Source organism: Mauremys mutica, chromosome 15 (genome assembly GCF_020497125.1).
Source record: "Mauremys mutica isolate MM-2020 ecotype Southern chromosome 15, ASM2049712v1, whole genome shotgun sequence".
In the NCBI taxonomy this organism is placed as follows: Eukaryota; Metazoa; Chordata; order Testudines; family Geoemydidae; genus Mauremys; species Mauremys mutica.
In genome coordinates, this window is record NC_059086.1 from 20,834,582 (window position 1) to 20,857,415 (window position 22,834).

Consider the following 22,834-nt stretch of genomic DNA (forward strand, 5'->3'; position numbering starts at 1 on the left):
CTTTCTCTCCCCCCTCTCTGAATTAAGGAGATGAGTGTGAAAGTGCCAGGGAAATTGGCTGCTTTATCTCAGAGCCCAGCTCTGTCCCCCAGCCCAGGGAAATCAGCCCACCCCCGTACGGGGCAGCCAGCTCGTGAGGGGACAGGAACGGAGCTATTGAGACACATGGAGGGAAAGAGCCCATCATGAGGGCAGGGGCAGGAGCAGGCACCACAGGGGATGGACACAAAGCTTGTAGGGTGTCACCAGTTGGGTAGCCAGGGCCAGATCCTGACTTCAGTGGGTGTGGGGGGTTCTCAGTATTAGACACCCCCATGAACAGGCACCCACTTCCAGAGCACAATGACCGTAAGGGTCACATGATTACTGTGATGGCCGAAACAAATCCCCCTTCTGGTACTAACCCGCCTGGCATGGACCCTGCGATTCCATTGGGCTGTGGATGCCACGAGGAGCCTGGCCAGTGTGCACCCAGAAGGAAACAGGCACTGAAAGCGGAAGGCCAAACCTCCTCAATGGGTGTGTCTTTCTCCCCCAGGGCTCAACATCAGAGAGGCAAGAGAGCTGTGGTCCCGGGACGGGCTCCAGGACACCGAGCGCCTGGGCTACAGAAGAATGGCCAGGGTGGGAGAGGTAAGGACTCTCTGCCAGTGCATTGTAGCAGCTCAGGTGTGGAGCTGTCTCCCCCCTGCAGTGAGTGTGTCGTGGACACAGGGCAAGAGCCTGCTACTTATTTCCAACAGAGTATGTGAGGCTCATGGGAGTGTCAGTGGGGTGAGGTGTGGGAATGAACCAGATCTAAAAGACCCCTAACCTCTAGCAGGTGAGCTGCAGGAGCTATTGCTGCTGGGAGCAGTAGAGTGTCCTGTGTTGTCTGTGTGAGCTGGGTTCCAGAGCGCGGAGACACATTCCCAGCATCTCATGGCACCTGCGGTGAATCCTGCTCCATAAGAGCTATTTGAGGCCTCAGTGCCTGCAGCCTCCTACTGAAGGGAATTCCTTGGTCTATGGGACCCCAAAGGTTGGCTGCCCCAGGACTCTTCTCCACCTTGTGAGCCACTAGAGGGATTTGGAGCCTGGTTCTGGACAATTGCAAGGGCTCTGGTGCTGTTGGTTTTAGGTCTCTGGAGAGATCTTCACAGAAGACCAAAGAAGATCTTTCCTCCAGGCAGCGCTTCTGGCCATACACCAACCCCAGCTCCATGTCAGCCAGGCTGGGCTGGTGCTGACGTATTCCATCCTGAGGGAAGCCGGCCAGCTGATAGGGGACAAAGTAACCAAAGGGGGATCAACTGGGGAGGGATCTCCAGGGCCTTTCACCTCCAGGCCATTGAAAATCACTCCCATCCCATCCCCATGTGCTGACCAGGGAGCAAGGAGAGGGCGACCCCAGGCAAGTGCCGTTGGTCGGTGCCAGCTTGTCCCCTGAGCAGCTCAAAGCAGGGCAGACCCAGCTCTCCAGCAAGGCTATTTCCTAACAGGCGTCACATCAACCCGACACACTGCCATTGCTCATGCTAGGAGCTGCCAACTCCCCTAGCCACCTGTGTGAGCCTTTCATCCCCCTCCGGGCCTCAGGCTGGTTCCTGGAGCCCTGGTATCATGTTATCGCAGCCCCCACCTGCTCTGGGAGAACTGGAGGAGTCAGTCAGCAGAGGCTGCTTAAGTGCCCCATTCACCAGAGCCACTGCCCATGGCGTCACGTTAAGGACATGGGGATCCCTGGGGAAAGGTGTCCACTTCCTCTCACCCCACGGCACTACTGCCCAAAGCCTCCCAGCCCCTCAGCTGGAGGGGGCGAGGGTGGCTGAGGGGACTCTGGGGAGCGGAGCTGAATCCCCAGATGGGTTGGGAGGTAGAACAGCTCTCAGGGGGACTGAGAGGAGTGGGGGCAGGAGTTCATTCCACAATGGTGGGAGAGGGGATGGAAGTCACTAGAGAAGAGGGATAATTTCGTCTCAGGGGTTGGGCGGGGGAATCCATCCCTCAGACGTGGGGAGGAAATTTTGCTGGCTCCCGGTGCCGTTAATACCCTTCGTTCTTGTGGGCATCGGAGTCTCTGATTGATCCTTGTTCCCTTGCAACAGGGGGAGATTACAGCCAACATCCTAGTGCAACTATTTAACATCAGGGTCTTCGGCCAGGTGCCCGACGCACTGCAGGGGCTGTGCTCCGTGGGGCAGCCTTGAAGGGCCCCCCCCTTCGCATGACCAGCTCCCACCCCCTGCCGCAGGTACTGCTCTGTCTCACTTTGCCTGGGGGGAAGGGCTGGGGGGAGCGGCCATAGACCTCGCAGCACTGAGAGAAACCAAGGCCGAGCACCTCACTCTGGACACCCTGCCCCACCCTGACCCCTGGAACTGGGGCCAGGCCAGATACTGGTTCGGAAGAATCAGGCTGTGGGGCTGGCCCAGAAGTGAGAGCATCCGCAGAAGCAGGGGTTTTGCTCAATAGCCATTGCAGTCTGGGAGGGGTGGCCTGACATGGAGCCCCTCCCCCGTCGTCACTGCTCAGACCTTCCCCTGGCCCCTGTCACCCCTGATGCAGCGAATGTCCGACCATCCCCAACCTGGGGCCCAATCCACCCACCTGGTATCTGAACCTTTGCCAGCCAGGAATGAAACTCCCCCCAAACACCCTGGGGCAGGGGAGGATCCTCCCCATCTGGCAGGTGGGAACTGAGACGCAGAGGAAGGGCTCTGGGCCTGGTCACACAATCCTGGGTGTAGATGTGGGAAGTGGACTGGGTCCCAGCCTAGAGCCTTTCCCCCAGGGGCACCTTCGCTTTCTGCCCTTTATTCTCCCCTCCGGCTAGGGGGTCTGTGAGTGTGAAATGAACAGGGAGGGTGACGGGGTCCTGGCACACAGCCTGGATGGGAGCTCCCTTGGCCTGGACCCAGTCTCAGAGACATCTTTGTCACCCCGCTGTCCTTCTGGTATTGCTAGGAAGGGAGTCCCCCGATGAGGGGTCTCCAGGGCTCCAGTAAGTCATTCTCATTCCCTCCCGCATGTACCACCCTGTCCTGCCCTGCCCTCCGGTTTCTTCGCTGTTGACTCTGGCTTGACTCTTGGCTCTGGTCTCTGGCTATGACTTTGGCGTGACCCTTCTTGGCTCCAAATTTTGGTTATGAACCGCGGCTCAGTATTCTCCTTGCCTTTCTCTAGCCTCGCTCCAGGCCCTCCACCCACCCGCTCCAGAATTGCCTCCTCCTCCTGATTTTCCCCAACTCCTCGGATTTTGACTACCCGGATTTGACCTTTGGCCTGTATCTGGATTTTGGCTTGGCATGGACTTGGCTGATCTTTGGTCTGACCGCCCAGGTTCGACCTCTGGCCTGGACTTGGACTTGGCTCTGGTTCTGCCTGGACATAATCATTCTTGACTCGGACACCCAGCAGTAATATAAGGGCCCTACTGTCAATCAAACCCTAAACCTGCCCCATGACCCCTTAATCCCTCCCACCTGTCACTGGAAGTCCTGCCCCATGGGGGTATTACTTCTGGGGTCAAGGCGGCCACATGACCGGAAGCCAGATGTGTCGTGTGACCTCTCTAATAACTCCTCCCACTGCCCTATACCAATTAGGATGGGTTTTGCCCCAGTAGGACCGCCCCAAGAGGAGATTTTGACCAATCCAGCCGTTGATGGATATGCAAGTACCCAAACCCAAAACCCAACTGCTTGTGAGACACACCAATGAGCATGGTGGCCTCTCTTTGTCCACCCCCTTAGAGGTGGAATGCGATTGCGGCTCGGGGGAGTCACTGGCGGACAAGGTGAACACAGGTAAATGAATGATTAAGAAACGACGGTTGAGGTTGTTGGGCGTTCCAATAGATCTCTGTTAGCCGCATTGTCTGTGACGGAAGATGGTACGTTCAGTTCCGCCATGGCATTCGTAAACACATCCCATCCTTAGGTACATGTTTGCTAGGAACAGAGCACATCTGGGTGACAGCCCTGACTAAGTCGAGCATGTTAGAACCATTAACCACAGAGCCTTTGTACACAAAAGCCCCTTTATTGTTCCATGAAGAGAGATTTTTATCCTGGCCCAGCTTATTTAGCAATACTAATGCATTTTTCTTATAACGCTTATTCACGTTATCCAGCACCTCCTGAGCAACAGAGTCTGAGGTTTTTGGTGTTTCTGGGGGTTTGGCAGTTACATTCTGTTCCTGTTCTGCTAGAAACAGACTTATTATCACTTTATCTGCATTGCTCTGCTTCATGTACATTAGGTACCTTTGAAGCACAGTGCTGTAAAGTTTAGCCTTTTAGTATTTGGCTAGATCAGTTCTCTGAAGAACAGACTCATTTCAGCATCCAGTAAGCTAGTTGCGGTCGTTGGTTAGACCCCCTGAGGATACAGAGTTCATCAGTGTTCTGAACGAAGCGTCAGATTTTTCCCAAATCTTTTTCAAATGCCATTCTTTTAGAGCCCCCGAAGATACAGCATCCATCAGTTTTCTGAATGAAGCATCAAACTCTTCTCAAATACTAGAATATAGGGGAGCTGTGATGAGCTTATGGTTTTGGGAGAATGGTTTGTCAGTCCTTGTTTTTTTTATTCACAACCCCTAGAGTGCATGCTCCGGGTTTGTGAATGTGTATGGTTCTGCGCACATTCAGAGCCCCTAGAGCACATGCTCTGGGTTTGTGAATGTGGGCGTTTTCGCTCACAGTTTTCTCAGGGTTTGGTGTGGTGGTGGCCGCTGAGGAACTGGAGTTGTGGTTTTGTGGTTGTTTTTTACCAGAGTCTTGTTTTGCCCTTGGGTTTGGCAGATATGAGGTTTGGACTGCCCGGATGCTTCATCTGCACTCTTGTGCTGTTTTGCATTGTTAAAGGTCTCAAAGCAGATTCCTGGTTCTTTGGTGGTTCTGGAGGAGGTGTCCTTGTAGCTCTGACTACAGCATTGTCAGAAAAGTTGCCCGTGCCTATGGGGGGGGGCGTGAACTATTTTACAAAACTGAACTTTACCATCTTTCTCACCCACACCTATGTATTAAAACCTCATAGAACAACCAAACCAATAATCAAAATATATTTACTGGGCTTCATCCATCCATCTGTCACTGATGCTGGTGAATTTTCCTTTTCAGCTGTCTCTTTCCTTTTTCTTTTGAGCTTGTTTTCCCTCTGGTCTAAGGATCTCTCATGTTTTGACCGTACTGTGGAGCAAACAACATTATTATAAAACAGATGAAACCGTCTTGTAAACTGAAAAACTAAATAGTCATTAGGGTGTTTTTCTATTTAAAAAGTCATAGTTTTAAAACAAATAATCCATTTCAGGCTGTACAACAAACACAGTTTTGAGTTTATTTCTACCACTTCAAAAACAAAACAAAAACAACAACAAACAAACAAAAGCAACAAAAAACTCTCAAACATTTTTTTTTAAAATACATCTCATTTTGCAGAATAAAAAACCAAACTGCTTTTAAAATCCATTTTAAACCACATTTTGCACAGTAAAAAACCCTGTTGGTTTGAAACAAACCAAGTACTTTTTAAAACTCTACACCTATGCCTTGCACAGACCCCTTTCACACACAAATCAGCAGCTTTACAAACACACCAAACCAAGTCTGCAGCCATATACATTTCAATAACCACCCCCCCACAACCCATGCATTTGAAAGGCCCCTGCTTGTTCTGTCCTCCAGCCATGTGTGCTTGGGCCTTTGGGTTAGTGAGTATTATTCCCCACAATTGCCTCAAACCCGTTTTTAAAAACACATCACATTATGCACAGTAAAAAAAAACCTTGTTAGTTTGAAACAAACCAAGTACTTTTAAAAACCTTACATCTATGGCTTGCACAGACCCCTCTCACACACAAAACAGCAGCTTTATACACACACCAAACCAAGTTTGCCTCCATATACTTTTCAATACGCCCCCCCCCCAATGCATTTAAAAGCCAGTTGCAAAAAAGTTCCCTTTCACTATGGGATAAAGTGAGGCACATGCTTGTTCTGTCCCTGTCCCCCCACCCCCCGGGTGTGTTTGGGCCTTCAGGTTAAAGAACAAGCAAAAATGTTAGTTACTATTACCACCAAATCCCTATACAACCTGTGTAATACCGAAAGGTTTTTAAAACAGTATTAAGCACAACTATAATTAAAATGGTTTTTACCTTGGTCTGGTGGTGAACTGCAGCTTAAAGTTACTGGTTCCATGCTAAACAGATCACACTGCAATAAAGATAGGCACCATTATTTTATGGCTACACTTGCAGCTGTACAGCGCTGCTGCGGGAGCGCTCCTGCGGCAGCACTTTGACGTGCGAGTGCGGTCGCGGTGCCAGCGCTGGGAGAGAGTTGCGCCAGCACTGCAGGTACTCCACCTCCCCGGGGGGATTAGCTCCCAGCGCTGCGGCACTGTTTACACTGGTGCTTTACAGCGCTGTAAGTTGCTGCGCTCGGGGGGTGTTTTTTCACACCCCTGAGCGAGAAAGTTGCAGCGCTGTAAAGCACCAGTGTAGCCAGGGCCTAAGACAGCCTGGGCAAAGAGAGGCATTATACAATACATAGTTTCAGAGTTTAAGCCAGCCAGCCGTACCTCTGTCTGCCGTTCAGCAGCCTTTCAAGAAAGTTTCTGTTGAAAAGGACAGTCTCCAACAGACCTGAGGTTTTTATACCATCTTAGCCCACTGTTTCAAACAGACTTCAGCATAGTAGTTGGCAGGTTAATTTAATCCCCACAGCTCTGAACTAATAGATCCTTAAGGACTTTAGGCACCTCTCCCACAGCACCCGCTGTGGTGATCTGGGGTGGGGGAACCAAGTTGTCCGCATAACAGGGCTTTTTTTTCTTCTCTTTTTTTCTGTAAGTTAAAATACATTTTTCTGTGGGGCCTTCTTACAGTATTGAGCAGTGCCCATTTCCAAGCGGGGGGCCCTTTGCAGATATCAATGTGGGGCTTGGGTTTTTTTTTAAAACATGTTTCTTTCATGCTTAAAGTTTGGGGTGGGGGTGTTTTCTAGAAAGAATGACCCAGAGCATTCCACCAACTCCTGGGGTCATATTTAAACTGTCCAATAGAGTTCTGCCAACTCCAGGGGGTATATTTAAACTGTCCAATAGCAGCTGCGAATTCCTGAGGTTTTATTTAATTTCATATTAATCAGAACTCACCATCCACCCCCATCAAATTTAACCCTATAGCAACAAGGGTAAGTAATCGCAGTCACCCTGGCTATGCAGTGAGGGGTGTGTGTGGTTAAACCCACTCAGTTCAGCAGAATAAGTCAACTCTATTGTACTCAAACACGTCTGAACAAGCCCTGTTTGTTTTATTGTAAACACATTTTTTAGGATTTTTTTTCCCCTCCCACAACATACATTTCAGCTTTTTGCTGTAAATGGGTCTCTTGTACACACAAAACTCACAAGCGCTAGGTTCTCACAAACAATGTGTTTTTTATTTAAAAGACATACAGCTCCTTGAAACCAAACCAAGATGCTTCATTAAAACTTTTAGCTCACTTAAGGGCCAAAGGCCTTATAACAGGAACACAGATAGTCACAAAGCCCTTTTCAATAGTGTTTTTTTTTTTAATTTACAGCTACCAAGTTTTCTATCGCATGTTTGTCCCCTCATCGTTCTCTAACTGAATCCTTTTAGATTTCTTACAAATACTCTTTTTCTTAAGCAGGGTTCTGTAACTTTTTGTGCGGACTAGACGGCCAATATCACGCTGTGCCGTGGAAAAACGACCCCGCGTTGTGTTTGGATCAGAATTGTCTGAGGCCCCTTTATTACGAGCATGCAAGGGGGGTACCAGCAGCTGGCATCCCCCCCGAATACAGATTTTTCAACAGCTTTTATAGCAAAAAACCACAATTAGTAATACACACGTCCTTGTTAACGTTGCTGCTATAACTGGAGAAATGCTGTGCAGTTGAGTGGAGACCCTGACCGTGTTTTAAAGGAAAGAACCAAACCAGAAGACGCCTGCAATTTTTCCACTCCAGCTGTAAGCAGGTTATTTTCTTTAAAACACAGTCAGGGTCTCCACTGAACTGCACAGCATTGATCAAGGTCCCCCCTTGCGCTAAATGTTCTTGGCTTAGGCACAGACATTGCATAGCAGAACCTCTGGCAATAACAGTGTTTAATAAGCTTTCCAAACACAGCTTAGCACACAGACCCCGTAGCTTGCAGTTGATATCCACTGAAGTCCAAGTCACCCAGTCATGGGGCCACTGGGCTGGTGCATCTATGACACGGCCCTCTCAATCTTCACAAAGCTTTTCCCTAAGGCAGTGCTTAAGGGCAGCATAAACAGCAACGCATACAATAGTCTGCATGACTTTTTTATGCTCACGACGTGGCACTGGCTCAGTTAATTCTATGCCAAGCCGCCTCCTAAACTCCTCATAGCCATCATCCTCAGAGTCCTCTTCAACAATTTGTATTGGCGTTGAGCATAAACAAGGTGGGCCTGGTTCATCTTCGCTACTTGAGGCAATGCTGTCCAGATCCTCCAGGTCGTCTAGAAAGGCATCGTTGAGCTGTTGCGAGATTTTCAAGAAACAGTGTAAGCACCCCACTGCTTGTTTTTAGATTTACACAACCTCCGGTTCCTAACCCATTACACCCCCTCCTCAGCCGTCGCTGCTTAATCATTCATTTACACGTGTGATGTCTTTTCCGTTCATCTTGTCCGCCGGTGACTCCCCCGAGCTGCAATCGCATTCCACCTCTAAGGGGGTGGACAAGAGAGGCCACCATGCTCATTGGGGTGTCTCACAAGCAGTTGGGTTTTGGGTTCGGGTTCCGGCGTATCCATCAACAGCTGGGCCAAAGGGCTCCCCTCGGTCGTTCCCTCCTCCTCCTTGGAACTGTCGCTGGAACTAAGAGGTCAAGGGGTGGAGCTTATGGGGGGTCAAGGGGTGGGGTTAGGCCCTTATACTACTCCTGGCATTCCTGATATATACAAGGATTACATGGATACCTTTGAAAGAAATGTGGACTCGTTGCCTCTGCACCAGGACTATGACTGCCCTATTGACCTACAACCTTGGTTGAAAGTTGCTTTTCCCTGTATTTACGCGTTATTGGAACCAGAATTAGTGCTCTCCCTGTTTATAGTCATGAAAACCGGTCCTAAGAGTTTATGAACAAATAAGCATTTCCCACAGGTGCCCAGGCTCTTTTTGGGAAGAAGAAATGTGGGACTCTACTACGCCTCTCTTTAGACAATCAGCTCCTGAACAAAGTGATAATATGACACCATTACCCCATGCTGTGAATCCCACAATTGTTGGCTCACAGGAAATCTGCAAAGGTTTTCATCAAACTTCATCTGCAAGGATTTCCAAACTAACACTCATTTGGGCAAGGGACAAATGGAAGACAGATTTCAAAACACACTATGGACATTTTAACTGATATGCTATTTGAGCTAATTAACGATCCTCTGACCTTGCAACACTTCATCAGTGATGTATTTGGGGACAGTGTCATCTATTCGGGTGACATACTTCTCTTTTTGGAGAATCCAGAGCAGCACACACACCACATCCAAACCTGGAGCGGTTTCGGCAGCATGGTCTCAACACAGAATTGGAAAAGCGGAACCTCCACAGAGTTTCTGGGGTACATCTTGTCCCCAGAAGGTGTTACGATTGATCCAAATAAGGTGGAAGCCATTCATAAATGGGACGAAGTTTGAAGTCCTCAAGAAGTTCAGCGCTTCCTAGACTTCACTCATCCTGTGAAATCGAGATGTGCTGGCTCTCAGTGATGCTTAGACGGAAAACCACGCACCCCACACAGAGGTTGGAACCACCCATTCCCAGGTTGTCCTGAGGAGCCATAATTTCTCCAGGAGCTGGGTAAAGGGCACAGTGATGCTGCTTTTCCACAATTTCAGCCCGTGCAGCATCATTTGCCCCATAACCTCAGCATAAAATGAGTTTTGTTTTAATACGGTTTAATTTAATTACTTTCAATACTCTGATTAACACAGCATTGAGTGGTAAAACTGGGATTTTCACAAAGATAACAATGGCAATAAAATATATACTGAAACAACACATGAGTAAGAGCTTCATTGTTTAAACAGCACATGTATAAAATATTTTCTTTCTATTAAAAAAACAAAGGAAATTAACAAACAAAAACCCTTCATTTAACGTTACTCACGTTTGCTTTCATCAATAAAATACTTAGGAAATACAAAGTCAAGGTTTTTAAAAAGGATGAAAAGGTTACAAAGTGAAGCATTCTCAGGTTAGCAAATGTCCAAAGAAGTTTTGCCCTGGCACCCTTAATTCAGTCCTCTTGTGCATTTGCATGATGATGCAGACTTTAATTACATGATCCCATATTATTTTTTTTCCCTGGGAACCCTGCCTTATTCAGTGCCCAGGGTTTTCTTCTCTGGGGCTGTGTATTGAAGGAGTCTGTTGCCCGTAGGATCCCTGCCTCATTTCTTGCAGAGTTAATGTTGCACAGGCAATGCTCATTCTGGTATTTCCTAACTTTCCTTCACTTTGCAGCCTTTTAGTCCTTTGTGCATTTCCTAATTTTTATAGCTTGCTTTACTGATGAGAACAATCTTTATGACAAAGGGTTTGGGGTTTATTTTTGTGATGTCTCCATTATTTATCTGTTCAGTGTCAATAGTGTGTGCTTTACAAGACAGAAAAAGTAAGGACACTCCCTAATACAAAGCCCCTGTGATTTAAGGAAGACTGACACATACAAAGAAAGCAGGATATGTAAGAATTAGGAATTTCTTTCTTTCTTTTGATAAATAGTCATTTGTTTATTATGAATTATTATTATCATTAAAGAAGGGGTGCTGGATTGGGGAACTTGTGTGGTGAGGATGTCCTATGCAGAAGGAGCAATATGTAAACACACGAAGAATGGAATGGGAGAACGAAACACACACGGTATTGGTGCTAGCTGTACTGGTAAAACAGAGCGGGAGGGAGGTGACGCAGAAAAGGACTAGATTTTTTATTATGGCCTGTCCCTGTAAATAGCCCCATCATGGGTGGCTTGGCATTATAAGGACTGGAGGCCTGAGCTCAGCCAACCCTCGCAGCTAAGAAGGCCCACCTGAACAGGGATCAGCTGATTCATTTACTGATCAGCAGGGCGCAGAAGAGGAAGTGGCTGAGAGAGTTGCAGGAGCTGCAGAGAAAGGAAGGAGCAGCAAGGATGGCTAGAGACAGAGAGTTTGGCAATAACCTTGGAGGAAAGACCAGAGAGCAGAGACCAAGGCCAGCAACAAAATTGCCTTATGCTGTTCTTCTCCTTTTGGTTTGTCTCTTGGAAAATAAATAAAATCCGTCTGGAAGGGTCGGCAAGACTGTTGCTCTCTATAAATATATCAGAGGGATAAATACCAGGGAGGGAGAGGAATTATTTAAGCTCAGTACCAATGTGGACACAAGAACAAATGGATATAAACTGGCCATCAGGAAGTTTAGACTTGAAATTAGATGAAGGTTTGTAATCATCAGAGGAGTGAAGTTCTGGAATAGCCTTCCAAGGGAAGCATGGAGGCAAAAGACATATCTGGCTTCAAGGTTATGGAGGTGATGGTATGATAGGATAGCCTAATTTTGGCAATTAATTGATCTTTGACTATTAGCGGTAGATATGCCCAATGGCCTGTGATGGGATGTTATATGGGTTGGGATCTGAGTTACTACAGAGAATTCTTTCCTGGGTGTCTGGCTGGTGAGTTTTGCCCACATGCTCAGGGTTTAGCTGATCGCCATTTCTGGGGTTGGGAAGGAATTTTCCTCCAGGGCAGATTGGCAGAGGTCCTGGGGGGTTTTCTCCTTCCTCTACAGCACGGGTCACGGGTCACTTGCTGGATGATTCTCTGCACCTTGAAGTCTTTAACCATGGTTTGAGGACTTCAATAGCTCAGACATAGGTTAGGGGTTTGTTATAGAAGTGGGTGGGTGAGATTCTGTGGCCTGCATTGTGCAGGAGGTCAGACTAGATGATCATAATGGTCCCTTCTGACCTTAAAGTCTATGATTTTATGATTCTATGATATTCCTCTCCAGCGCCCCTCCCCTCTGTTATGTAAAGCCTACGCTCAATCCAGTAGAATGCGATTGTAAGATCTGTAACTTTTAAGTCATTGCTAGTATGATCATTAAGTTCTGTAACCTTTTGCAAACTTTGTAACTTTAGTTATTGTTAGCAGAGCCTTTTAAAGTTTTGTAACTTTTGCAAGCTCTGTAACTTTTTCAGTTACCATTTGTATGAACCATCCAGCCTTGCAATATTCTATCACTCGATCAGAGAGAGTGTGAACAAGGGAGTGTGTGGGGGAGATAAGGGAGTGTGAACAAGGGCGTGTATGTGGGTGTCACAGAGTATGGGGGAGTTGGGGCCCTGCACCCCTCTTCCTGGGACTCATAGTGACTCTCAGCCAGCCAGTAAAACAGAAGGTTTATTGGACAACAGGAACGCAGGCTACAGCAGAGCTTGTAGGCACAACCAGGACCCCTCAATCAGGTCCTTCCGGGGGATCAGGGTGCTTGGATCCCAGCTTAGGATTCCCTGAATTCCCCCACCCAGCCCAAACTGAAACTGACCAAAACCCTCTCTAGCAGGCTCCCTCCTTTGTCCAGTTTCCCAGGCAAAGGTGTTGACCTCCCCTCCCCCCTGCCTGGCTCAGGTTACCGGCTCAGGTCCTGTCCCTCACCTAAAGTCAGCCCCGGCTCTCCCATCCCCCACACAGACAGTTCCTACTCCATCACAGTGGGACTGGGCGGAGAGGAACTGCAAGGAGAAAAGAGCCTGGAGCCAGCAGCCAGGTGTGTCTGATGTAATCTGCCCTGAGAAGGCAAAAATGGGGTGCTGTAAAGAAAAGAAGACCCTGATACGCATGAAAGAAACAAGGTCTGGGAATGCTTCTCGGTGATGGACACAGAAGGAAAACTCAGTGTACGTGACAAATCCCTCCCCAGCGCCCCTCCCCTCCTTGGGACACAGGGTCAGCTCCCTCCCCAGCGCCCCTCCCCTCCTCAGGACACAGAGTCTGCTCCCTCCCTAGTATCTCTCCCATCCTAGGGATGCAGGGTCACCTCCCTCCCCTGTGCCCTGCCCCTCCTCAGGGCACAGGGTGAGCTCCCTCTGCAGCAACCCTCCTCTCCACAGGGCACAGGGTCAGCTCTCTCCCCAGTGCCCTCCCGTCCTCAGGGCACAGGGTCCTCTCCCTCCCCAGCACCTCTCCGCTCCTTGGGGCACAGGGTCCCCACCATCCCTGGCGTGCCCCTCCTCAGGGCACATGGTCAGATCCTTCCCGAGCACCCCTCCCCTCCTGAGGGCACAGGATCAGCTCCCTTTCCAAAGCCCTTCCCCTTGTCAAGGTGCAGGGTCCATTCTCTCCCCAGCACTCCCCCTTCTCGGGGCATAGAGTAAGCTCCCTTCCCAGTGCCCCTCCCCTCCTGTGGCCCAGGGTCTGCTCCCTCCCCAGCACCCGCCCCAGACCTGTTGAGGGTGGGAGCTGCAGTGGGTGCCATGAAGGGGAGGAAAGGGCTCCCAGACACATTGTCCCCCCTTCCCTGACTGTAGGGTCTCAACCACTCCCTCAGGTTGGGCAGGGGAGCTGAGCACAGGGGGCGTCTGCATGAATGAGGAACCTTCGGGCGGAGGAGCTGCCCCATCTGCGCCAGAACAAAAAGAGGCTGCCCCTCCAGCCCCCAACTCCAGGACACATGGTCACAGCCCAGAGATGCTGGGAGAGGTTACACTGGCCCAGTGTCGGCAGGGACACCAGCCAGTTGTGAGGGAACAGGGACAGCTGCTGGGGGCTGGGAGCCTGGACTCCTGGGTTCTATCCCTGTGTCATAAATAAACAGATCAGGGTTAAGGTCTCTTTTACCTGTAAAGGGTTAACAAGCTCAGTAACCTGATGAACACCTGACCAGAGGACCAATCAAGGGACAGGATAATTTCAAATCTCTGTGGAGGGAAGTCTTTGTCTGTGTCCTTTGTTTTGGATTGAGTCTCTTTTTGGATTTAAGAGAGGCCAGTCATATCCTTCAAGTTCTCCAAGTTTCCTGAAATAGCCTCTTCTATTCAATATAGTGAGTATTAGTTAAAAAGGCGGATTAGTCTTTTGAGTTACTTTCTGTATTTGCAATTGTGTGTTTGCTGGATAAATTCTTTATTCCTGCTTGCTGTTACTTTGATTATTCTGAGGAGGAGGGAGGGGGAAGTCTCTCCAGGTTTATAAGTCAGACCCTGTGATATTTTTCCATCCTGGTATTACAGAGATAGTGTACTTTCTTTCTTTCTTTAATAAAATCTTTTCTTTTTTAGAACTTGATTGATTTCTTCCCTTGTTTGGATTTTCAGGGGAAGAGGAGGGGGGAAAAGTGAATCCCTCTTTGTTTGATTCAAGGAGTTTGAATCAAGGTATCTCTCCCACGGACAAGAGGAGGGGGAAGAAGGTGGGGGAAATAAATTATTTCCCTTTGTGCTGAGATTCAAGGTGTTTGGATCTGTGTTCCCCAGGAAAAGTTTTTGGGGAACAGGGAGTGTGTCAGCCACTTAAAACTTGACTGGTGGCAGCAAGAACCAGATCTAAACTAAAATTTTAGTTTAGAGAAGTCCATGCAGGTCCCCATCTTGTGAACGCTAAAGTTCAAAGTGGGGAATAAACCTATGACACCCTGGCTCTGGGAGGGGAGTGGGGTCTAGTGGGTTAGAGCAGGGGGGGCTGGGAGCCAGGACTCCTGGGTTCCATTATGGCTCTGGGGCGGACTGACTGTGATGAGTGGGCTGTGTGTGTTGTCATGCAGACAGTTGCCATCTACTGGCCGAAGCCGGGACCGAAGCCTGCAGGAGCTCGCTGTCTCTGGGCCAGTTCTGGAGGCAGCACCTTCCTTCCTTAGGGCACTGCTGTGCCTGGCTCCTCCGGACACCTCTGCCCACAGCTCTCAGGAACCGGGCTGCTCCCAGTGCATCAAGCTGTGAACCGGCTGGGGTGAGGCCTGCGCTGGGTGAGGCCTGGGCCCACCTGTGCAGCACTGAGCGCTTGGCGGACGCAGGCAGACACGGGGCAGTCGGTCATCCAGCGGATCCAGCTCTTTATTTGCATCTGCTCAGCTTGGGATGGCATGTGGCACATGGGGCTCTCCCCCTCCCGGCTCCTGCCTGTCCATGCAGCACGGACCCCTCCAGCAGAGACAGTCGTGTATCCCAGCCCCTGGGGGGGGGTGCAGCCCTACCCCGGCGATGCTGGGGTTTATCAGGGACGGCTCCCTTGGCCGCAGTTGGAGCAATGGCCCAGGAGACGCGTGTTCCAAGCGGGGCCTGCCAGGGCGAGCTGCCCCACTGCTAGTGAGACGCAAGCCCCAGGCCGTGCCAGGTTTGTGCTGCAGCCCACAGAATGTGGCGCCCAGTGGGAGGGGAATGCCCTGGGCACCTGTGTTCATCCCTGAAATGGGAATCCCCCGGGCACTCACCAAGCCATGCCCCTGCACAACCGACAGCCATCCCCGGGCTGGGCGGGCAGGGCCAGGGAGCCTGGCAGCAGAGAGGAAGAGCCTGGCGGCAGGGGGGATGCACTGAAAGCTCGGGGGCGGGGGGAATCAATGGGAGGCCGTAGAGGAGCTGTGGCTGGCTCAGTTGTCCTGTGGGATGAAGAGAGCAGGGGCGGTTAGGGAGCACTGCCCATGGCCTTGGGCGAGGGCTGCAGGGAGCACCAGGAACCCAACTGCGTGCTTCTGCCAGCTTCAGCCTCACCCCTTCACTGACACAGCCAGTGACTACAGCCACTCCCTGCCTGGACCCAGGAGTCCTGGCTCCCAGCCCCACTGCTAGCCGCTTGGATCCCACTCCCCTCCCAGAGCTGGGACAGAACCCAGGAGTCCTGGCTCCCAGCCCCCCTGTTCTAACCCACTGGACCCCACTCCCCTCCCAGAGCTGGGATAGAACCCAGGAGTCCTGGCTCCCAGCCCCACTGCTAGCCACCTGGATCCCACTACCCTCCCAGAGCTGGGATAGAACCCAGAAGTTGTGGGGCTCCCTGTATCTCCCTATCCCTGGGTGTGGGCATGCACCTGGCAGACCACGCTGATGTCCTCCCGGTGGGTGCAGTTGTGGTAGGTCCAGAAGCGGTGGGCACAGTTCTGCAAGGTCTCCTCGGTGCCTTTGCAGCGGATGTCGTCCAGCCAGATTTTCCCTGTACCCTGGCCAAAGCGGGGCCAGTCCTGCAGCTTTGGGGCCAATGGCTTGGCTGGGCCACAGCCCAGCTCCCGGCAGACCACTTGGGCGTCGGTCTCCGACCAGTCGTTGTCACACACGGTGCCCCACAGCCCATCATACCTCACCTCCAGCCGCCCGGAGCACTTGCTTGGGCCATTCACCAGCCGCAGTGCAAAGGGCTCTGTGAGGAAGGAGGTGGGGGGGTCAGCTGGGTTGGTGCCCCAGTGCATGCTGGGAAGGCATGGCCAGGCTTGTGGAGGGGGCTTGCCCGGCACTGACCCCCACATCGCAGGGGCGCCAGTGCTGTGCTCTCTGTGCCCTGTGTGCCCACCCAGGAGGGGCAGCTGTTGCCAGGCTCAGCTGGGGCCACGGCACACGCTGCCTGACCTGGGTCTGGCAGGGGTGAGGCCTGGTGCCAGCACTGCTCTCTCACCTTGGCACATGACTCCAGGGGCTAGATTAAGTGTGAACACACCATGGGTTGGCAGAGTTGGCGGCTTCTTGCTGAGAGTTGAAGGGGAAGTAAGGGGTGCTGGCAGGGGACCAATAGCTGAGGTTTCTGCTCCCTTTGATCTAAGATAATGTAGCTGGCAGATCCCAGCGCTGAGTGAGATGGCAACACAGGGAGAAACCATAGCTGGGAGGAGAAAAAGGTGATGCCACGTTCCCAGGGGAACATGCTCCATTGCAATGCGTCACAGCTCACATAGGGCAGCTCCTAGTGCCTTGCTCCCATTTGCTCCCATTCTGTGCTTGAACCCATAGGACACTGGGACCAAGACAAGAGTGTATCTGGACTCCTGGCTCCCCATCCTGCCCCTGGTCCTTATGCTCGTTCTTCTCCCCATTACCCCTTGCTCCCATTTCCACTCAGCAGCATGTGCATTAAACACCCAGAGCTTCCCGTTGGCCACGTGGTCATCTCAGGCACCCTCCTTGCTCCCATTGCATGCTGGGATCTGTGCTCGGCCAGCTCCTCGCTCCTACTGCATTCTGGGACCTAACTTCAGACAGGTGCCTTAATACCATTGCACTCTGGGACCTGGCCTGGGCTCTGGCAAAGGGCAGTCGCCTGGGGGCCAGACATACATACCTGAGGAGGCACCTGGGGAGAGAGAAGGGGGAAACTGTCAGGAGTAGAGAGGGGCCCCGTGCACCCCAAAGCTTCCCGGTCTCAAGGCAGCGCAGAGTCCAGAGCAGTTAGAGCCAGGCACGGCAGTGACACGTGCTGGGACCCAGGGGAACGGGGGAGCCCCAGGAGGCCCAGGCCGGCTGCCCATCAGCTGCTCTGCCCTGCTCCTCTCCCTGGTGCACAGACCAGCCCCATGAGGGCACTGCCTGGCCCCGCCAGCACACAGACTGAGGCCCTCTCCCTGTGGGGGGACTCGGCAGGGCAGGGCTCAGCCACATCCCCTGTTGAGGGGGGAAACAGGCGAGTTCATTGTACCCCCATCAGGGAGCAAGGGGACATGACAGGGAGCAGATCCCAGGCCCTGCTTGTCCCACCCTCCAGACCTGTCAGGTCCCCTCCCTGCTCCCCAGGCAGACTGTGCAGTGTTTACCCAGCAAGGCTGCTCAGTCAGAACTGAGCCCCCACCCTGGGACCCCAGGCATCCTCCCATCCCTCCCCTATGGCCAGGGCTCTCCAGGCCAGCTCACCTTGGCAACGGGCCCCCGCATCTTCATCATGCTGGCAGTTGTCCCCTGCTTTCATGTACTGGCAGTTCCCCAGCGCTGCCTCTGTCCCCTGGCACTCCACGTTCGTCATCAGGACAGGGTCTGACTCGGGACCCGGGCCGAACACTTTACTAGTCAGCGATTCCATGGCCTGCCCACAGCCCAGCTGCCTGCACACCACAGCCACGTCGCCCAGGTCCCAGCCGTCATCACACACGGTGCCCCAGCGCCCGTCCAGATGCACCTCCACTCGCCCGGCGCAGCGGTGGGGGCCACCTACCAGCCTCACCTCTGGCAAAGCAAACACAGCTGCTGAGACACCTGCTCCGGGGCTGCGCGGGGAGACCCCAGGGGCTGCAGGGACTGAAGGCCCAGCTCAGCGCAAGGCATTGCCAGCGAGTGCAGAACAGGGCAGAATGGGCTTTCCTGCCACACTAACCCTGGGCCCTTCTCCCGCACCTCCCTCCCGCCACATGCTGCAGACAGGTCACTGAGCCCAGGAAATGGCGCAGCATCAGTGTCCCTTCTTTACAGAAGGGAAACTGAGGCATGGAGACAGGAAGTGACTTACCCCAGGTCACACGGTGAGCCTTGTGCAGAGCAGGGAATAGAACCTGCTCCCTCACACCACTCTCTGGCCAGAGACGGGGACAGAACCTGCCCCCCCCCCACTGCTCCTGGCCCCCTTTCCGTGCTATAACCATCAGACATCGGGATCAAGACAAGGGTGGATCTGGATTCTTGGGTCCCCATCCTGTCCCTTATCCATAGCTCGTTCTCCTCCCCATTACCCCTTGCTCCCATTTCCACTCAGCAGCGTGTGCATTAAACACCCAGAGCTTCCCATTGGCCATGTGGTCACTAGGGAAAGATGGGTAGTCTCCCCTCGAGATCGCCCGCCCGCCTGCAGAGCACACGGCTCCTGGGGAGAGAGGGTCGTGCCCCTACTGTGGGTCCAGGACTGGCAGCTGGAAGGGAGAGACCCTGGCTCCCTTGAGCAAGCCGGGCGTGTCTCTACCTGTCCCCACTCATTTGCATACAGGCCACTCTGCCCCCCAGGTGGGCTGGTTAGACTGCGCAGCTCCCTTCCTACCTCATTTGCATACACACTGGGAGGGCCATCGTGTGCCCTGTGCTGCCCAGCCTGGACAGTCTTCATGTGCCATGGTCACAGCACATGGTCCGCGCGCTGTGTGGGGGCAGGGATGCAATGGGGGCCTGGGTCAGTGTGACAACAAGCAGGTTCCCCTTGGAGAGAGGAGCCACCCTGACCTGGAGGACAGGGGCTAGATCGAGTGTGAACACACAAGGGAGCTGAGTTTTTTTGCTAAGAATTGCAGGGGAAGGAAGGGGTGTGTGGGGGGAAGATGGTAAATAGCTGGGGTTTCTGTTTCCCTTGATCTAACATAACATGGCTCCTCACTCCTGTTGCATTCTGCGACCTAACCTGCCTTAATACCATTGCATTCTGGGACCTGTGCTTTGGCAGCTGACTCTCCAAAGGGTGGCTGGCTGCCCATCGGCTGCTCTGCCCTACTTCTCTCCCTGGTGCACAAACCAGCCCCCTGAGGACACTGCCTGGCCCCACCAGCACACAGACTGAGGCCCTCTCCCTGTAGAGGACTCGGCAGGGAATGGCTCAGCCACATCTCCTGGTTGGGGGAAAACAGGCGAGCTCATTGTACCCACACCAGGGATACACCTGGGATGCAGGGGCTGCCGAACCGGCACCTCCCCCTGTTGGGACGGGTGCCTTCCACACCCAGAGAGGCCCTCACTGAATCAGAGCAAGAGGCACAGCCGCAGATCTGTGGCTCCCCCAGGGTGAGCAGCTCCATCCTGCCATGATCCGGTACCAAGATCTCCTCTCACCTCACCAGCCTGGGAAGCCCCTTTTAAGGGCTGGCACAGGACTGCCAGGTCAGTATGGGAGGAACCGGAATGAGAGGCCGGCCCATGGACCAGTCACAAGATCATTTCCTGGCACCAGGGCACTGGGCTCAGCACGTGTCCCAGGGATGGGATGAAGGAGGGCAGGGGAGTGACACTGCGGTCAATAGTGTTGCCTGCAAATGAACCCGTTGATGTGGCAATGGATGGCCAGTGCTGCAGGGAGCAGGGCAGGAACTCAGTGGGGGTCACGCTCCCTGTACATCAAAAAAGGGCTCTCCAACCTGGAGACTCTCATAAATAACCAAACTTCCATACAAACGGACTTCACTAAAATAAGACAGGAGATCTACATTACACACTTCACCTCTCTACAAAGGAAAAAGGACTGTAAGCTGTCTAAAATCCTACCTGCTACATGGGGCCACAACAGTGGTACCCCTAACCCACCCAGCAATATAGTCAATCTATCCAACTACACACTCTGCCCGGCAGAAGAGTCTGTCCTGTCTCGGGGACTCTCTTTCTGCCTTGCCACCCCCACAAACATGATACAGTTCTGCAGCGATCTGGAAGCTTACTTTTGCCGTCTTCAACTCAAAGAATACTTTCAAGATAACACTGAACAGCACACAGATACACAGATACCCTCCCACCAACAGCACAAGAAGAAGAACTCCACATGGACTCCTCCTGAAGGTCAAAATGACAGTCTGGGCCTATACATAGAATGCTTCTGCCGACGTGCACAGGCAGAAAATATGGGAAAACAACATTGCTTGCCTCACAACCTAAGTCGTGCAGAATGCAATGCCATCCACAGCCTCAGAAACCACCCTGACATTATAATCAAAGAGGCTGATAAAGGAGGTGCTGTTGTCATCATGAACAGGTCTGACTACCAAAAGGAGGCTGCCAGACAACTCTCCAATACCAAATTCTACAGGCCACTTCCCTCAGATCCCACTGAGGAATACACTAAGAAACTGCACCATCTATTCAGGACACTCCCTACACTAAAACAGGAACAAATCAACATATCCTTAGAGCCCCGACCGGGGTTATTCTATCTGCTACTCAAGATCCACAAACCCAGAAATCCTGGACACTCCATCATTTCGGGAATTGGCACTCTCACTGAAGGACTGTCTGGATATGTGGGCTCTCTACTCAGACCCTATGCCACCAAGCACTCCCAGCTATCTCTGGGACACCACTGATTTCCTGAGAAAACTACAATGCATTGGTGATCTTCCAGAAAACACCATCCTAGCCACCATGAATGTAGAGGTTCTCTACACAAACGTCCCACACACAGATGGAATACAAGCTGTCAGAAACAGTATCCCTGATGATGCCACAGCACAACTGGTTGCTGAGCTCTGTGACTTAATTGTCACACACAATTATTTCAAATTTGATGACAATATATACCTCCAGACCAGTGGCACCTGCATGGCCCCACAACATGCAACATTTTTATGGCTGACCTGGAACAACACTTCCTCAGTTCTCGTCCACTCACGCCCCTTCTCTACCTACGCTACATTGATGACATCTTCATCATCTGGACCCAGGGGAAGGAGACTCTGGAAAAATTCCACCATGATTTCAATAGCTTCCACCCCACCATTAATCTCAGCCTGGACCAATCTACACGGGAGGTCCACTTCCTAGACACTCCGGTGCAAATAAGTGACAGTCACATTAACACCACTCTATACCGAAAACCTACGACCGCTATGCCTACCTTCATGCCTCCAGCTTCCATCCCGGGCACACCACACGATCCATTGTCTACAGCCAAGCACTGAGGTACAACACCATCTGCTCCAACCCCTCAGACAGAGACCAACACCTACAAGATCTTCACCAAGCATTCTCAAAACTATGATACCCGCACAAGGTAATAAGGAAACGGATCAACAGAGCCAGATGTGTACCCAGAAGCCTCCTACTGCAAGACAAGCCCAAGAAAGAAACCAACAGAACTCCACTGGCCATCACCTACAGTCCCCAGCTAAAACCTCTCCAACGCATCATCAGGGATCTACAACCCATCCTGGACAATGATCCCTCACTTTCACAGGCCTTGGGTGGCAGGCCAGTCCTCGCCCACAGACAACCTGCCAACCTAAAGCATATTCTCACCAGTAACCACACACCGCACCATAGTAACTCTAACTCAGGAACCAATCCATGCAATAAATCTCGATGCCAGCTCTGCCCACATATCTACACCAGTGACACCATCACAGGACCTAACCAGATCAGCCACACCATCACCGGTTCATTCACCTGCACATCCACCAATGTAATATATGCCATCATGTGCCAGCAATGCCCCTCTGCTATGAACATCAGACAAACTGGACAGTCCTTACATCAAAGAATAAATGGACACAAATCAGATATTAGGAATGGCAATATACAAAAACCTGTAGGAGAACACTTCAATCTCCCTGGACACACAATAGCAGATTTAAAGGTAGCCATCCTGCAGCAAAAAAACTTCAGGACCAGACTTCAAAGAGAAACTGCTGAGCTTCAGTTCATCTGCAAATTTGACACCATCAGCTCAGGATTAAACAAAGACTGTGAATGGCTAGCCAACTACAAAAGCAGTTTCTCCTCCCTTGGTGTTCACACCTCAACTGCTAGAAGAGGGCCTCATCCTCCCTGATTGAACTAACCTCGTTATCTCTAGCCTGATTCTTGCCTGCATATTTATACCTGCCTCTGGAAATTTCTACTACATGAATCCAACGAAGTGGGTATTCACCCACGAAAGCTCATGCTCCAATACATCTGTTAGTCTATAAGGTGCCACAGGACTCTTTGCCACTTTTACAGATCCAGATTAACATGGCTACCCCTCTGATACTTGGCTCCCTGTACAGGCAGTGCTGGCCCCTGTGGTGTCCCCGGCTCTGTGAGGGGAGTGGGATCTGGTGGTTGGGGAGTGGGGGGAGCTGGGACTCCTGGGATCTGTCCCTGGCTCTGGCAGGTGAGTGGGGTCCGGTGATTAGAGGAGGAAGGTCGGGGGGTGGGGGGACT

General features: G+C 51.7%; 2 protein-coding genes and 1 long non-coding RNA gene across 3 annotated transcripts in view; 1 reads left to right on the forward strand and 2 right to left on the reverse strand.

Annotated features, from left to right (window-relative positions):
* LOC123350078 (deleted in malignant brain tumors 1 protein-like) overlaps positions 1 to 22,834 on the reverse strand; it is a 267,416-nt gene that overhangs the window by 200,852 nt on the left and 43,730 nt on the right. The window lies entirely within an intron of this gene.
* LOC123350139 lies at positions 177 to 9,763 on the forward strand. The gene is made up of 3 exons (XR_006573716.1): positions 177 to 633; positions 2,088 to 2,233; positions 9,157 to 9,763. It is a non-coding gene; the product is annotated as an uncharacterized LOC123350139 (long non-coding RNA).
* On the reverse strand, positions 15,074 to 17,131 carry LOC123350128 (CD5 antigen-like). The gene is made up of 2 exons (XM_044988525.1): positions 16,066 to 17,131; positions 15,074 to 15,636 (listed from the first exon to the last, which is right to left on the reverse strand). Exons 1-2 carry the CDS (start codon positions 16,495 to 16,497, stop codon positions 15,628 to 15,630), a joined length of 441 nt encoding a protein of 146 aa, XP_044844460.1. The 5' UTR covers positions 16,498 to 17,131; the 3' UTR covers positions 15,074 to 15,627.

Bases quoted from the DNA above. Each gene is read 5' to 3' on its own strand.
- LOC123350128 (XM_044988525.1), bottom strand. From the start codon at position 16,497: ATGTGGGGGTCAGTGCCGGGCAAGCCCCCTCCACAAGCCTGGCCATGC.